At 40.5% G+C, this 18,378-nt stretch overlaps 1 protein-coding gene across 1 annotated transcript; it reads left to right on the forward strand.

The window, feature by feature from the left end:
- Positions 1-892: 892 nt before the first annotated feature.
- Positions 893-17,921, forward strand: crtc1b (CREB regulated transcription coactivator 1b). Its single transcript, XM_080032572.1, has 14 exons — positions 893-1,019; positions 2,347-2,463; positions 2,946-3,085; positions 3,994-4,047; positions 4,277-4,371; positions 4,853-4,938; positions 5,040-5,083; positions 6,822-7,045; positions 7,153-7,304; positions 8,180-8,410; positions 9,029-9,115; positions 11,451-11,537; positions 11,656-11,830; positions 12,370-17,921. The coding sequence occupies exons 1-14, from the start codon at positions 894-896 to the stop codon at positions 12,579-12,581; spliced, it is 1,830 nt and encodes a 609-aa protein (XP_079888698.1). The 5' UTR covers position 893; the 3' UTR covers positions 12,582-17,921.
- The last annotated feature ends 457 nt before the right edge of the window (positions 17,922-18,378 follow it).

Raw genomic sequence — 18,378 nt, forward strand, 5'->3', positions numbered from 1 at the left:
ACACTGTACAGTCCAACTTAATAAGAATATTAGTAACTTATTATGAATATTTATTATCCATTAATCCAAATGTTATTTTATTTGATGGATCCATTGTTCGTTATAGAAGTAGTACAAGTAGTTACTTTCCTCATTAAAAACCAAAGCTAAAGTGATTGATGGTCTTGTTCTTCATTTTAATCTGGTTTGCAGTTGATGCCTCAATTCAGACAAAAAAATATTTTTGTTTATTCATTATCCTCTAAGAAAATCCATTTATCCAGGGATATCAATTATATTCAAAGAACTTTATTTTTCCCGTAAAGAAACACTTTTAGTTTAAGAAACAGACATGAAACAAGGTGAGAGATTGTAGCAATACAATCCCTGACCAGAACTGTACTGTGTAGTTTTCTTTACCAGTTTTACACATAGTTCTACACTTCGCAACAACAAGAAACTGTAGGCCTACTGTTGCTGTTTTAGTAACTATGTAAAATATTATAATACAACCCTGAGGAAGAATGATGCTCAAGCTACTGAGCATCATAGACAATACCTCAACTAGCAGACAGTATGCATGATTAGAGTAATATGTAAATAAATTATTTCTCAATAATTCCCAGTAGGCTATAGGCTATGCAAATGTTGATAATAGGCTACACATAAAACAGGAATACAAGTATAAAAATAGTTTAATGAAAGGATAAACCGAAATATAAATAAGTAAATTATAGTTAAAAAGGAAATAAAGGCGTAAAATAACACAGAATATGTCATTAATCAAATATTTCTGATTATGATTTTAACCTCAAAAACACGACGTTCGTGCCGCTGACCGTGCGTGATGACGACACCAGAAGGCCCCGGCGTCATGCGTAACGTAACATTCCATTGAGAAGAAGAGGGGAAAGATGGCGTCCTCTAACAATCCTCGCAAATTTAGCGAAAAAATCGCTTTGCATAATCAGAAACAGGCGGAGGAAACGGCTGCGTTTGAAGAAGTGATGAAGGAGTTGAACACCACCAGGGCCGCGCGGGTAAGACTGCTCACCCGCGGCTGTTTACATTGTATTGCATCGCTGTTTTGTCAGCTCACGGAACGCTGCGGAGGTAAATGTTAATGAACGCTTGGATGCTAAAGAGCTAAAGTTAATGATAACATAAGTCTGAACCGCATCACGTCAACATCGACACGTTTATGTGTTTCACTCTTTCTCCTTTTAAAATCCTCCCAGCAGTGTTTTAGATACTAGCTGCTCATGTGCAGCGCTACCTAGGTTAGCTATATTATGTGCACCTGTGATCTGTTTGAGGAGCCACTGCTGTCCTTTCATCTGAAGAATGAAAATGACTAAAACGATAAATAAACAAAATTATGGAAATTGTTGACAATTAATTTCCTGGTGATCATTCAATTAATCAACACATCGTTCCAGCTCTATTGACCACGCAATAAGTAACATCTCATTATTACCAGGAAACATTTGGGCTATTTGCTGGTCCTATTGCTGGAAATGATGCCCACCTACCACATCAGTGTAAACCTAAGATCTACTATCACTATTTACTGAAGGGATAGAAAAAATATCTACTAAATCAGTGTTGTGGTCTGTGCCTGATATCTTTGTGTTGCCATCCAAACATTGAATCATTGCATTTGTTCAGTCTTACTATTTGTCAAAAAGGACATCCATCACAGTGTTTTTTGTAAATAATAACACACATTACTTTAGTGACTTGTTTTGTATTACGTTACGTGGTTAATGTAATCACCAGGTGTGTTACATGGAGAGACTGGAATTTCACCAGCTGTCAGTCAACTGTCATTCATGTCGGCTGATGTGATTTTGCATTGCTATGAAAGGTGTTTTCACTCTGATTGTTCATTAATCAACCTCTTAAAGGTGGAGTCAGCAATTCTGGAGAACGCTTGTTGTGAAAATACATTTTTTGTCAAAATCAGTGAAATCTCCTCATAATCCTCTACTTGTGTGTGTGTGCTAAACGAAAATCTGGTGATAATTCACAGCCTTGGCTCTGTAAACTAGTATGTAAAAAAAAGTTGTGTAAACAAAGGGGGCCAACCGTAGCTAGCAACATGCTCGGTAACAGAGCCTTGGCTGTGTTAACACACATGCACAGTACGGACAGTAAGCGCTGCGAATGATGAGGAGATATTCACTGATTTTGTTGAGCATTCTTCAGGACCACTGACTCCACCTTTAGTTAATGTATTTCATTGATCTTTCATTTCATTACCGTGGAACTGGCGGGCATCATCTGATCATTGTTTCTGGCATCACTTTTTTTTGTGAATCAGATCAGTCATTCACTCATGCTTTCATGCAATTTTACTTTGCACAGTTGCAGTTACAGAAGACCCAGTATTTGCAACTAGGGCAGAATCGTGGACAGTACTATGGAGGCTCACTGCCCAATGTCAATCAGATTGGAAATGGCAACATTGACCTGCCTTTTCAGGTGAGCCCTTAGCCTCTCTTGGCTGGTAAATCAATTGTTTGTTCTTGACATTTCTTAGCTGTTGGCGCTATTATTGGACATGCAGTAATCTCTTGTGTTGGTGAAAGATTGGCTAAAAAAAATCTTTCCTCTCAAAGCCATTTTAAAACAAGTCTGCAGGTTTATTCTAGGCTATGATGGCAGTAAAGTGTTCAGATATGAGACCTCTGACCAGGTTTTTTTTTTTTACCATGGTTCAGGAAGCCAGAAGTGTGTTATTCAAGGTATACCAGTTTTACCCTGCAGTGTAAATTGGTTTCTAAATTTTATAAAGTTAATCATTGCTTGTCATGGCTTTCCATCTTTAAATACATTTGCCAACTCGAGCATCAGTATGGGTGGCCCATGGCTTGACACATTTGCACCATGAATCCTAAGACGTTAGTTTTGTTGTGAAAGCTAGCTGCCTTTCTGGCCTCATTCACCCGGTGTGTTCACTCTAGAACTCGGTGCTGGATACCAGTCGGACCACTCGGCACCACGGGCTGGTGGAGCGCGTTTACCGTGACAGGAACCGCATCACGTCTCCTCACCGCCGACCGCTGTCAGTCGACAAACACGGGCGCCAGATATCCTTTTCTTTGTGTGTGTGTTTGGAAGCTTGTGGCGTATTATTTTAGCTTTGAGACATCAGAAGCTGCTTGAACATTATCCTTAAGTCTGTTGTTGTGACTAAGTTGGCATGTTAAGAGACATAATATTCTGAACAGTGTCAAAACAGTTGCCATCTGATTTTTTGCTCCTTCTCTAGTGTTGCTGTGTTTAATTCATCTAGTCGGAAAGACAAAAGGAATTAATGATGGGGTATATAGGAGGGCTGCTCCAAATCTGCCTTTTAGATTGTGTTAGCCATATGAAACTACTAAATAACATGACTAGAATGCATAAGCTAACAGTCAATAACCAACACAGTAGTGCCAAAGCTTCCAGGAGAAACTTACACATCTACAAAAACATAGATTGTAATGTGGAAAAATACATTTAAATTTAAATAAGTCATGTGCCAAATGTGTTTTTAAATAATTAAAAGAAAAACATTAACATTTTGAGACTTAAGAGTGTAGATTCACCTGAATTCTCACCATTATTATATACAGAAGTGGTGAATCAAATCAGTTTTATTTGTTTAGCCCAAAATCACAAATACATTTGTCTCAGTGGGCTTTACATTGACGGAAAGAGGAGAAAGCCTCGGATTGCATTGTTCAGCAGATAGAAGTGAATTGTTTGACTGCAATTATTCGGAGCTTGATATTGAACGATAGAATGCAACATAGCGTGTTGTTACAGCACTGTTGACACGGTTATTCTTATGAATCTATTTCACCGTTCGATAACAAGACACTGACTGTCTGTAGCTATTTTCAAAGTAATTGGATCCTAATAACACTTGTGTATCAGTCAACAGCCGTGGCACTATGGATTAGCTGAGAACAATTTTTCATCCCCTCCCTTCTACTTTATAAGCCTTAACTAAATTCACATTGACAGCTGTCCGTACAGCTCAGTTTACCTCTCCCCACCACCAGACACTAGCTGGAGAAGGTAAGCCCCCCCCCTCCCCTTGTTTGTTTGCCAAAATGATATTGAAGACACAGCTCAATTAAATATCAGTACTATGTGAATCCCTATTTGGTACAAAATGTCCAAACTTCAAACAAAGAAGGCCACCTATAGAGGTCTGTAACAGAGTGTTATCCTGTAGAATGGGCTCTCTGCCAGCGTTGAGGATTTGGCAGTGATCTTGCTGACATCTCATCTTTCTAACACACAGGACAAATTCGGACTCTGCCTTACACCAGAGCGCCATGAATCCCAAGCCCCAGGAGGTGTTTGCAGGGGGATCACAGGAGCTGCAGCCCAAACGAGGTAATGGAAGATCCAGTTACAAAGACACAGAGACACTTTTATTTATTAATGTGCAATGTGCTAACGCAGGCGGAAAACTTTACTTGACATAAAGGGCTGATGTCACAAAGAAGTATATCCAGACTCTTAATAAATTATGTATATGGAGTAAATGGATACTGATGTCTGGTACGCTCCTCGGCCCACTGTACTGACTTAAGTGACATCTCTAAATAGAGCTGACTCAGGGTTTATCTTGAGAGCAGGATCAATTATTCACTGTTTATCCATAGATTATGTATTTCTATGTGTGATGCTGTGATTTAATGAAGCCCAGATAGGCTGGTCACCTTGCTATTATTAGACCCCCATGAATCTAGTACATATAGCACTGTATCCTGCTTGACTGACCTGGATATTGATGAGTCCTTTCTTGCACTGATTGGAATTGTTATGTGTTTAGTCACAGCAAGAAACTGTGTCTTGCTGTTTCACTAATTAGTACTGCTGCTAACAGTGCCTGGGACGGAGAATTCAGATTTGAACGCAGACGGGGATGCGCAGGAGCAGCTGTGGGATGACAAGGAGGTACTGATGGGAAAGGGAACAGCTACTGGTGTTGTTAATATTGTGTTATGATGCATTCAAGCCACGTCAGATATTGGCTAATGATTATGTTTCCTCATTAGGATGATTCATCAAAGCCCAACACATGTGATGTTCCGGGAATCAAGTGAGTGGTTTTAAGTTTGTTTTATTGTTCTTGATTGTGAAACACCAGTGGAGAAGAGCAGTCTGTCACAAAGCTATACATATTTCACAATGTAAGTAGCCTGGCATTCCCAGACCTATCACTAGGCGCTGGCAAATTAAATTTGCCGCGCGTGTTGGTCTGGACACGCTCCGTTGAAGCTTTATCAAGAAAGCCAGAAATCTGGCTGGTGGTTTCAATTGGTTCTATCTAATATGGGCGCGCCAGAGCCCTTTATATGGTGCTCTGGGGAGGACGTAACCGGATGACGACAGTGACGTGCATGCGACGTCGAAGCCGTGATAGTAAACATCAAATATGGCTGCGGATATGTTGTGTGAGTTTGAGACTGCTTTGGCCTCGACCCTTAACGATTTGGAAGACGGCACTCAAATCTTTCATTAGCAAGTAAGTGGAATGTTCTATTTTGCCGACCGACAACGGCAAACGTTTAATTTAACAGTTTAACAGCTGTTCGCTAAACGAAAGGGGCTTACGTCGCCTTGTGCATCGCTCTGATTGGTTGTAGTGCTATCCAACTGCGTGCAGTGGCATTTTAAATGCACGAGTAGGAGCCGCCCCTTGAGTTGGAAATTACTATTGATCGTGGCCAGACCCTCTATCGTTCAAGATATCAGGGTCTGGATTTCCAGGCTACAATGTAAGTGCATTGATAAAACAAAAAAAGGCTGGTGTAGGCATGGAAATGTACTGCATATTGCCCATGGTGGCAAACCAGTTTAATAAATGAAATCCATCCATAAATGCCTCTATTCTTAATCATTATGGTAATACCACAATTGATAAACAACCCAGTAAAACCCCAAAGAGGGCTGATAGGATAGTTTGTTCAGTCTCCTGGCTCCTTTGTGTTGTTTTTATGGACTGATACTGAATGACAGCCTTTCTATATGTTCACACAGGCCTACATTTTCATTTGTGGGTAAATAAGAAACAGACGATGTTTCTTATTTACCTACATAGAGCTTCAGGTTGATGTCTTTATTTGGGGGAAAAAAAGTATCTGTTTTAATGAAGCGCCGGGAAGGGCCGGGCCACTTTGCAAAAATAACACATTTATCAGGACATGTAGCTACTCTGATGTTTAGTTTCATAGTGTCTTCGTAAATTGTAATCCTTCTTCACGGCAACACTTTCCTTGCAAATTAAACAGATACATTTCCCCTCAGAGCCGGCCCAAGCCTTCATGGGGCCCTAAGCAGAATTTGATTAGGGGGGCCCCTCTCCAATGTTAGGGCTGACCAAATCATTGACTATTGTTAAATGCCATTCAGCCCCCCAGTGTTTTCAATGTCCAATGGAGCAAATGTTTTCATTGGCTCCAATGTCCAGCTGGGTGAAAATAGTAGCCATGCAAGATCCCGCCCCTCCTAGAGGGGTACGGGGGTATGCCCCCCCAGGAGATTTTTTTTAACTTTTTAAAGTGAAATGCATGACTCTGGTGCACTTTGAGAGGAAAATTAAGAGGCTTAATCTGAAGAATTTTGTATGAAAAAATTATTTGGAGACACCGTGTCAGATGAATTAGAAGCAATTGAAGGACACAAAAAAAAAATTAAAAGGGCCATATTACATTAAATAAAAAGCGGGGCCGTAGTTTGGACACCCCTGGCTTATACTGTGTCATAGAAACAATCCAGAAGTTGGGTGATGTGAGAGTAGCTTTTCTCAGGTCTGATAGAATTGGTGTCTTTTTCAGTATATTCCCATCACCAGACCAGGAGTTGAACCCATCCGTGCTCCCAGCTGCACACAACACCGGCGGTTCACTGCCTGATCTGACCAACATCCAGTTCCCTCCTCCGCTGTCCACCCCGCTGGACCCCGAGGACACCGTGGCTTTCCCCTCTCTCGGCCCGTCCAACAGCACAGGCAGCCTCACCACCAACCTCACCCACCTGGGCATCAGCGCTGCCAGCCATGGTAATCACCGCTATTTTAAAAACTGTAAAACTTGGAGTGCACCAAAGTGGACCTCGGATGAAGATGATGGAAAATTTGAATGTGTACTCTTTTTTTTTCCTAACCAGGGATCCCCACCTCCTCTCAGCCCACCATGAATGCAACGGCACAGCGCCGGCAACCACCCGTGGTGCCGCTGACCCTCACCTCTGAACTCCATCTCCAACATTCCCCCCAGCAGCTTTCCCCCACCCTCTCCTCACCCGTTAACATCACGCAGGTAAGGCTCTTACTCTAATACCCCATTTTCACTGGCCATAAAACCCTACTAAAACCAAATCAGATCTGGCATTTGTGTGATGGGAATGGTTTCACCTGGCATTTAGACCCGGGTCAATTATCTCTGCTAAAACAGGTTTTTCTCACCTCGGGTTGGCTTTAATGTAAACGTAAGAACCGGGTGAACTCTCTAATTTGCACGATGAATAGGCGCCAACGTCAGCATCTCACCGGCAACTGAAGGACAAACTTTATTGTCTACGCCCGTGGGCAGCTGAGGTGCACACCTCAGAGGGCTGATGCAGACAGCTGCATAGATTAAAATGGAAGTGTTTCTGTTGGTGAGATGGCCTAGTAAAAACGTGTCCCAGGTTGGCTCTGGGTCTAGATGGGGTCAAATAGAGTCAGCCTGATAAAGTCAGTGATGGTCATCTATTTCAAAAGCAAAACTATACAATTAAGCAGACTATCTCGGTTTTTCTATGTTCATCTGTCTTTCTCTGTCTTCACTCACTGCACTGCTGGCGATCAGACCTGGGTCTGCTTGCACTGTGAAAGTGGGCAATGACCTACTTTTTGTGGGTTAAACCACGTTTAAAAAAACTTTCGACAACACAGTACTTTTGGTGTGAAAAGGTTATAACTTGGCATTAAGGCCTCAACCTTTTGCATCGTTTCTGCTTGCTTGGTCTGAACGCTGTTCTCCACATACAGCTAGCTAAAGAGAGTAGTCAATAAAAGACTATTTTTACAGATGTGTGTCTCCACAATTGGAGCTATAGTACATAAAATGTGGTTTGGCTGGTGTTTTTATGACGTCATGTACAGTATATAACTTTATGGGACTAGCCTTGACGGAGTTCATGCTCTCCTCAGGCCTTACCAACAGAGCTGACCCTGGAGCAGCAGCTCTCCCAGTTACCCCTGTTCAACCAGCTGACGGCTCAGGCCCAGGCTCAGCTGATCAACGACCTCCAGAAGCAGCAGCTGGCCCTCTCGCAGGGCATCCAGCTCATCACCTTACCAACTCTGGCCTCCCCTGCCTCTGCCAGCAGCCCCTCCCCAGACAGTCTGAGTCAAACCACCGCCAGCATCAGCATCAGCTCGGTAAGTACGCCAGGAAGTCCAGTCAGAATATCAGGGAGTAGAAGCAGAAAATAACCTTCATTTAGCTTATTCTTTAGCATTTGACCTCCCTACTCTGAGAGTTGTCCAGCTACCCAGTACACATCCCAGTAAATATCTTTACAATTATTTCTTCTTCTGTAGAATAACTCTTGACTTCCAGATTCTTATAAGTCTTAATCCCGTTACCTGCATATAAGAGCATTGTATTACTTGTGTTCAGGTTTTAGCTAACAAAGATGCTTGTGGGTCTTTGACAATCCTTCTCACCCTTTTGGCAATTTTCTTAACTTTTGTGTCGTTTAGGTTATATTTTGAGGTATTTGGCTGAATTTGTGTGTACTGTTAAAGCAGCAAAGTGGCTAATAGAAGCTCTTAAGATACAGAAATACACCTTTGCTTTGACTATTCTCTACAACACAACACTTAATCTTTAAAATTGAGGAGCAGCAGATGTTATTATTCTACTGTTGTTCCGCCTCTACACACTCAATATACAAAGCACATCCAAGGCTGATGCCTTCTCACATCCTGCCCTTTTAGATTTGTGTGTGACAGGCATGAAAGCATAGTGTTAGCTAACCCTCTTCCCTCCAACAGTACCGCAATCAGACTGGCTCACCAGCCACTCAGTCTCCAACCTCCCCAGTCTCCAATCAAGGCTTCTCCCCCGGCGGCTCGCCTCAAGTAAGGGCCCACCAACCCACCGAGCTAGCTGCTGTATGGGGAAGGGCTTTTTTGCGCTTGGGGGAAAGCTTAATTGTAGATGAGTTAGGCTGCTTTTCATTCTCTGTATCAGCAGTTAACCACTCATGGTGTCAACAGCCGCATAATTCATTTCTTCATCGCCACCGTCGCTGTTCACTGTGTGCATTACAGCAGTTTGTTGATGGAGTCTTAAAGTTAGGGATGGGACAAAAAATCTTTATTGCGACATTTCTTTGCAATTTCTCTTGTGACATGTTATCGATACATACATATTTTATTACAACATGCAGGTGTTCTGTAAAATGGATTTCCCCTTTTGCTATTTTGAAAATCACCATTATTTTTTTCCTCTTCAGTTACATAGATATCGTGATGTATTTTAGGGCGCACTCACACTAGGCAAGTTTGCCTGTTCAGTGCTGCAGGAAGATCCCCCCCCCCCCTCCCCACTCCCCCGCTGGCCCGTGGTCACACTGCTCCCAAAGGCCGTGGCCTGGGCACGATTGCTCCTTCATACATACGTCATCAAGTCGTTTTACGATACGTCATCACCAAGCGTACTCACTGCCAGAGTTAGTAGAACAACAATGGAGAAGAACAGTAGTCGCGGATTGCCCCAAACACCTCCGAATTTTTGTGGGTCTTATCCAGCTGCGACCATGGCTGCGACTGAATACTGTCGCCGGCCCAAATTTCTAACAACAGAGGGCCTGTGTGATTGCGCCCTTAGATGAGATGTCTTGCAATATATCGATCCTTGAATTACAATAAGAGCTCTGAGATTGTTTACTTTTTGTTCCTTTTGTTTGTTTATTCCTTGAATGGACAGATAAACCAATAACAATATTCTTTACTGTGAGATTATTGTTTAAATGCCATTCCACTGGACTTGGCACTGTAAATTATGAAAAAACTGGCTACTTGTTGCTTACATGTTGCTGTAACACATTTTGCGACAAATTGGTAATATGCTCTTTCAAGCAAACTGCCATAAATCAGAATAATCTCTGAGGTATTTTTGGTTCATGTGATGCTTCATCATCAGCTCTCAGACTTAACTGTGACATTAGCCATTTGTCATCCTGAGTTGAGCTAGTTGGAGCGTAGAGCTGCAAACTCTGCCTCGGTTTACATCTGCTATTCACATACACACGCACACACACACACACACAACATATCGGCCTCCGCTGGGGAAAAGTCATCAGGGTTTTATCTTCAGTCAAACATTCGGCAGAAAGGCAAAGTCCGCTGCATGTGTTTTAATAATACACTCAATGTGTTTAGTGCTTTTCAAGGTGCAAGGCCACGTCATGGCAAAAGGCCACATCTAGTAAAGCAATTACTTGGTTTACGAAAGGTTTTGTCAATGGCAATGTTGAATCAGGAAGACAGGGAAAGATTTCAGGCAAAGATTCTTAACGTAATATTTAACAGATCATTTAGTGAGAGATGCGCTGAGGAGTTTTCTTATAAACAAAATGAATGTTTACATTCAGTTATGGCCAATCCTTTGTGTCTAACAAACATGTTGAATGCATCAACTAAACGGACTAGAAATAAGTACTTCAAAAGGTAAACCTATCTTAATTCAGGGATTTCATGCACTGATTTAAGGCGCACTCACATTAGGCAAGTTTGCCTGTTCCGTGCTCCAGTACGATTGCAGCACTGCTTCTAAGGACGTCATCCAGCTCACATTGCGTATCCGTGCGTGTGCGCGTGTTAACTCATTAGCATCCGTACCGTGCCTGGGCACAACTCTCCCAACCGTTCCGTGGCCAAGGAAGTGTTCCATGCTGGAATACGGATGGCGTGCTCACACTTACAAGAATATCAGATTAACACCTGGGTTGACAAATAGTCATAGTGAACCTGCCACGGTCAACACACCACTGCATCACTGTGTGTCCTGTCCACAGGGATCGGCCCAACTATCACATCATGTTCATACTTCCATTTGACATCTTATTTTTTAAATTTTTGTTTTTAATGTCATGTTAAAATGATAGGTCCTGTTTTGAATTGGAATAATAATCAAGTAATTAAAAACCATCACTTTTTACATTTTCATTATCTTATTTTGTCTCCATCGCCACAGCCCTAGTCGTGAAAATCATTTGCTTTGGTCACCGCTCACTCCGACAGCTGTGTGACCTTGTGTCGCTGCTTTTGTTATCTGTTGTTGCATCGCTGACATGCCTGCTTGTTGGCCAGGCATAACTTGCCTTGTGGCTAGTTTTATTCTTATGTTTCAAGTGTAGTTGCTTTATTGAAATTTGCTCTGAATTTTGTGGCTTAACTTCTCTTCCTCCAGCATATTCCCGTGGTGGGCAGCATATTCGGCGACTCCTTCTACGATCAGCAGTTGGCATTAAGGCAGACCAATGCCCTTTCTCACCAGGTGACACAGAACTCACTTAAAAAATAAAAGCAGTGACAAAGCGTTTTCTTCAGACAGTCCCTGACTTTAACCTGCGTTATATTTCTGTAATTAGTACTCTGTATTTTGTATATTATAGCTGGAGCAGTTCAACATGATCGAGAACCCCATCAGCTCCACAGGCCTTTACAACCAGTGCTCCACCCTCAACTACACACAGGCAGCCATGATGGGCCTCACTGGGAGCAGCCTACAGGACTCGCAGCAACTCAGCTACAGTAGCCACGGCAACATCCCCAACATCATCCTGACAGGTAGCGACACCACAAGTCCTTCAGATACGCTGTGACAATTGACGCTTGTGGAATGTTGGACCAAGATCAAGCAGTAATCATTCAAACAAAGTTGTTCCCTCCTCATCAGTTTTTAGTTATTCGGTTGAAGGGAGTACGCCATACACCGACAGAAGACAGCACTGTTGTTATAGATACTACTGCAAATGAGTATCTAATCCGATACAAATGTTTAATATCGATTAGTACCTGAGTATCGATTTTTTTGACAACCCTAATGCAGTACCTTCGATACAGAGATCTTTGAGCCTGTTGAATAGGATGCAAGGGCTCATGGTAACCAAAGCTGCACTTAAGTTGGGGAGGATGTTGAAGGAACCAGTATATAGGTGAGGAGGTCGTTGAGAACGAACATTATTCGTGCCCATCATGGAATTGATTGTAATAATTATTAAAAAAAAATATTTATTTTTTATGGTATAAAGGTTAAAAAGGGTGTAAAGTAACTGCATGATCAAAACCACTCTCCTCACTTCTTTCTCTGGTGTCCCGTATCTCAGTCACAGGCGAGTCTCCGCCGAGCCTCTCCAAAGAACTGACCAACTCTCTGGAAGGTTGCGGCGACGTCAGCTTTGACGCAGACTCTCAATTTCCTCTGGACGAGTTGAAGATCGACCCACTCACCCTGGATGGACTGCACATGCTCAACGACCCCGACATGGTGCTGGCCGACCCTGCCACCGAAGACACATTCAGGATGGACAGGCTGTAAACTGAGAAGCTGACTGTGGCCAAGAACAAGAAGGAAAAAAAATCAACGCTAACTTGTGAATTGAGAGAACCAAAGGGCGGAATGAACCCTCCCCCTTGTTGCATGGCCGTCCAGCTGTTCGATCTCTCACTTGACTCTGTGTTAGCCCTCTGATACGATGTGCCACTAAAAGACAACAGGGAACAAAACATCCAGTGGCTTGCAGGGGATTGCTGTCATTTTGAAGGAGATTGGTCGCTCGGCGCTTTCGCTAGCCTGCTGTGTTTACAGTGTACCATTACATGCCACATATATTCCAAAAAATGCACATTTGACTACTTTTCTTTCTTTTTCTTCTCTATCTACTTTTACATTTGTTGTGTTGATATTTGCTCGTAGCAGGAAGCTGCTAGGACATTGGGCTAAACCATGAGCGTTATCACGGCTGTGTTGATACACAAACAAAAGAAGAAAAATAAACCACAGCCGGTTTGCTTGTACCCTGCAATTAAAAGAACCGGTTTTCCCATCATGCCGTAACGGCTTTCTATTTCACACTCAAAGCTTTATTTTTTACAACCAAATGTTATTTTCATCATGTACTGTATGTTTTGATGCTTAATGTATTGATATGTTCTATTTATTTATTTAGATTTTATATTCCATTTCATATTTTAAATTTGATGCCAAAATGCTCTCTGTAGGCATAGTGTACATTTGCACTGATGTAATTTGTGTCTATTTATTACTTACATATTTATATATGTGTTTGTTAAGCTACTTGGTTAATGAAGGAGTGCAAAACCTCCCCATAGTTGCTCTTTGGTGTTTGATGTGCCATTCTCTGACGTAGGACGTGCTAGATGTTGACATGCTGCAGCCCAATGGTCAAATCAAAATAGCATAGTTTTTAGCACCACTCCAGAAATCGCTGCGTTCTCCTGAAATGGGCTGGTTTTACGCCAATTGAATGAACTTTTCTGAGAAAATCAGCAGGTATTTCTATTTAACCAGAAAGCAAGAAAAACACATCCAATTAAATGTTCTGCAAGTGAAAAGCCAATATAAATATATATAGAGATATAAATCCAGACTGACCGAACTCCTTATAAGAGAAGGAAGCTGTCTGGTTTTAAACACTAAAATCTTAATATCTTTTTAAGTCGTCACTGTGAAATCACCTGATTTTGCCTTACATGAGTATTCTACTGTTCTACTTAAGTGTCTAATGTGACAATGTATGTTCGTGACTCAATGTAGGATTTTCTTGTATTTGAGAGGAACTTAACTTTTGGTCCGTGATATTTGTGGTTATGTTGTGTAGGGTTTGACAAATCAATGTACTGTATTTTGTATCGGTACAGCTTTTGGCCAAACAGTTTTTTTAGTGGGGCTAAAAAAAAGTCAAAGGATGTGTTTGAAATATTTTGAGAAGGAGTGCAATTATGGGGAGGCTTTTTGCTCCGTGACGGACAGGGAAGCTCTTACAAAAATGCTAATGAACTCTGCCACAATAATAGAAGTATCATACAGAGTTTAGATTTTAATGGTTTGATATTCAACCGTATAGAAACCTACAAACCGTTTTTCCCATAGGAGGCAGACTAGCTATTTCAGAATTAATCAATATTAAGGACATTTTGTTTATCTTTAATTGTGTCACTCCATTCAGAAAACTGGAAAAGTACATAAAAGGTCTGTTTAAGAAAGAAAACGAGTGTATTTATATATTTATGTAGTATCGCTTGCAATTTTACGATCCCTTTAAGGTCCATTCAGTGTTTTGAGCAACTAAGGTGATCACAAGAATAATTCAGGGATGTAGTAGTCTACAACTGTTTACGCCACCTTTATAAGTGCAAAATGTTTACACAAGTTTCATCTGAAAATGTTTATATTGATATCATCTCTAACTGCATCTCTTTTGCCAAAATGTGTAGAAATTATGTCAAATTTTAAAACAAGTCTATTTATACAGATTTCAATCTGCGTTGGCTTTTTGTCAGAGTTTCCCTGAGAGGTGTGTGTAGGTATGTGGGATCATGTTTGGTATATTGTAATGTTCATGTACAGAAGTGCTATGTGCTCATTTACTCACCTAATGGAAGATCCCCCCCCCCCCTCTTTGTCCCTCAAAGGAATCACGTGCCGTTTACTGGACACCACCTACAGTGGTGTAGTTTGTTTCAGTTTATTTTCTCCCATTATTCTCTATCAAAGGTTGTCAACATCTGTGATTCCTATGCAAACAAGACAAACAAAAGGGACCCTTAAAGGAAAAATCCACCTCTGATGTTTTATTGTTTAATGGAAATAAGGTTGGATGTATTCTGTTGTAAATGGAGGCTCTGTCCCACCAAGGCTAGTTTGCACCTCCAAAAAAATAAATGACATCAAAAACATTGAGATAAAGTATTATTAACGGCCATTTTAGATATGTTAAGAGAATAGCTGATGGTGAAGGCCACTGAGTAATTTCAAGAAGGCCTTACTAATCTCCTTTTCTATAACATTAGACACAATTATACTGTGTTCATTCACAGTAAGGAAGCACATCATTATTGCTCTGTTATGGAGTCCAAAAACATGGTCAAATTAGTTTTTAAGGTGAAGCTGAACATCACTTTGTAGTCGCAAATAAAGGAGAAATGTAAAATGGACTACGGTAGTTTGAGGGAATAAAAGTGTTGCAGTGTTGCTATGACAATCAAGTGAAATATTACACTGATTAATACATTTTAAATGTATCTTTCTAATTCTAAAGGTTCTAATGCCAAAGCTGACTTACTGTTGATGCTTTGGATCACTCAAACATTCAATTGTCATGGGTTAGTGCCCAAAAAACGCATCTCAAGTTGGATTTTTCCTTTAAGTCACTGAAACAAATGTGTAGAACTTATTCTCTGCCGTTTGCGTTTTTAGCTTATGTTCAATGTCAACATTTTTTTAGCTTTCCTGTCACTTTGTCATCTTGCTGAACACTGATCACTCTGACTGTGTACATAGGCTATAGCTGAAACACAATGCATGACTTAACTGACAGCCAAAACCTGTAAAAATGAAGGCCTTCTATATCTCCGCAGGTTTGATTTGTGTAACATAATGCTATCTCAAAAGTCTAAAGGGATGTATGTATGGGTTTCTCCTCTGCAGCAGTTCACTCAGTTTCCTGTTAAGGGACTCTGTTACCTCCATCTCTGTATAATGCTTCTTCACGAATGATAAGAGAATGTATTTTCCTGTGTCCTTGTTTAAGCCTGTTGCCAAAATGGACAAGACTCTTCTCTCTCTGTCCTGCATTCGTCCCCTTTTCTCTCCTCAGGAGGAATGAGACTGTTCCTTGTTCCGCTCTCATTCTCTCTCTTCCTACTGTAGCATCTCACCGCGTTCAAGTGTAAAAGGATTAACTCTTGCGCAGAAAGAAACCCTGCCGTTGACATGGACCCTCCTCTCTGCATCAGTGCAATCTTTTGGCAGTTTTTGTTGATTGCCGAATGGCATATATGGACTTGAACCATATGAAGCTTTTGCATTAGGCAGGCAACTGCATGACATGATTGACACACTGAGCTGATTCTTATCCCATGTTATTTAGAGGAGTTTGAGCTATGTATTCTGCAGCTGAATCAGATGTAATTGTTTCATTTTGCTGTGACCTATCATGTCAGGTTTTCTTTGACTGGGTTTATTGTAATTCAGCATTTCTTTCTGCCATTTCTGCGCAATGTTTAGTCCTCTAGTTGCTTGGCACTTTATTTGTGACTTCCTGGCTTTTGAACAGGGACTCTTTTGCCCGATGTGAATGCTGACTGTTTGACTACAGATGTATCTGAGATATGTTCATGTCAATGAAAAGATGAATTCTCTATTTTCCTTTTGCAATTTATTTTTTATTTTTTTATTTTTTTAAATCTGAAGATATTAGGTGATGCAAAACTAGAAAGGGCTTAACTCAACTGCAGCTTGTGTCTCATGTTGGAAAGGGACGGCACACCGAATGTAGTTCTTTGATGGTCATTTTCCCCGCACTTGAAAAGTCATGGTTCTTAGATTGGCCTTAGTAGTTAGTTGCAATCTTATTAACAATCATAATTAGCCTGCTATTATTATATTATCATCATAACATTGACTACACATACTGCCACTTCCGGAGTACTGTACAGGGCTGCAACACAGCCTTTCTTCTTTAAATTAGCTGTAACTCATGCTACATTACATGATTTTTACATGAAGAATGTGATTAAAACATGATTTTTACTCTTCACTATTATGCTTTATCTACCCAATGTTGTCTGGCTGCGTAAAACTTCAACCTGCAGGTGAAATAGTTAACATCTGGCAGATGTAGCATGTTGTAGGCCACTTAAAGAAAGAGTTTTTACAGAAGCTCACAGTGGTCTGCAGCTCTGGTTTATATTTTCAAAGTTAGAAAATAATGAGTTAACTACACATGACAAATTTGTTAGAAGCTCCTTCTAGTTGTCACAGCTTTGCTTACAAGCTTAGCTAACAGCAACGCTAACACAGTATAGATTTGAATTTAACTCCGCTATTATGACCTACTCCTTTGATTAAAAGAGTATTAGCTGAGTATAAGTTAGGACATTTAAAAAAAACATAATAAAGGCAGTTATTAGGGTAAAAAGTTGAACTTTTTTGAGCAGATTTGTTTCTTGGTGGGAAAACACTTACTTTGATGTGAAGAGCACGAATTAGCATTCTGAGGTTTTGCGCTAACTTCACATAAATTCCCAGAGGCTAATACCCGAAATATGTAAAGAAAACATTTCAGGCTAATGAAGAATGGTCCACAACAAAGCAAAATACGTCAAAGAAAATGTCTTATGTCTCTTTCTTTTAACTATTTAGTTTTGACTCGCCTGCTTGTTTTAGTCTTGAGACGCCGCTTTAAGTGCATCCCTTGTTAGCACAGCGTATTTCTATGTTGTGTTGATAAGCAGTGAAGCTAAACCGTGTCCCAAAATCTAAGTAAGCAGACGGGTGAATCTCAAAGAAGAGTCCTCTGTTTAATGGTGTTTTGTGGTGGGAAGGAGTAGCATCAGTTCAAGTTCCACTCATAGTGGAATATAGTTAAGCTTATAGTGAGAATAGCATTATATCACTGTTGTCCTGTAAGTCGTATAAGATCTGTAGCTATTTATTTGTTGCCATGTGGTTATCTTTATGTGACCATTTGTTTTTAAGATGAAAGAAACATGTCAATTAAATTTAATGTGGAAGACAGATTTGTCTCTGCACAAAGTCTTGATTTGCAGAATATGCTGATATTAAAAAAAAAAAATCTCCGATGTCATTTTACAACATCACAGCGTGTTGCTGTGGGACATGCATGGTGTTTCAAATCCTGTTGTATATTGTCTTTGCTATCGTTTCTATTTTGTAATCTGTATTTCCAAATGCAAAATTTTAAAGATTATTTTGGATATGTGCATGCTTGTGAAATGTTCAGAATGTTGATTTCCACTAAAAGCTGTTGGGTTTGAAAAAGTCACGTCTGTTACTTAGTGTTTGGCCTTTTTTGAGGTGTAGCTATTTTATGATAGGCCTTCACCATTTTTACATTTATTCATAATGCACTTTTCAACATATTTAAAGAAGCTTTACATGACAAAAAAAATATATAACAAATATTTTCCCAGTAATTTCTTTGCATTATCAATAACAATTGACAAGTTTAGAATAAAATTCCCTGCACTTGATTCATCTGACATGTTTGCAATTCAAGGCTGCCTTTGAAATGAAACTTTTCATCATTGGTGAAGAGCTAATGTTATATTATTGATTGCAGACTACAATC

This window comes from Ammodytes marinus (assembly GCF_949987685.1).
Source record: "Ammodytes marinus genome assembly, chromosome: 8".
NCBI lineage: Eukaryota > Metazoa > Chordata > Actinopteri > Uranoscopiformes > Ammodytidae > Ammodytes > Ammodytes marinus.

What these genes read in the sequence shown, in the direction of transcription:
- crtc1b (XM_080032572.1), top strand. Translation starts at nt 894, where the DNA reads ATGGCGTCCTCTAACAATCCTCGCAAATTTAGCGAAAAAATCGCTTTG. An exon ending in CCCCCGGCGGCTCGCCTCAA is followed by an intron (nt 9,116 to 11,450) that starts GTAAGGGCCCAC and finishes CTCTTCCTCCAG; the next exon opens with CATATTCCCGTGGTGGGCAG. An exon ending in CCCCAACATCATCCTGACAG is followed by an intron (nt 11,831 to 12,369) that starts GTAGCGACACCA and finishes CCCGTATCTCAG; the next exon opens with TCACAGGCGAGTCTCCGCCG.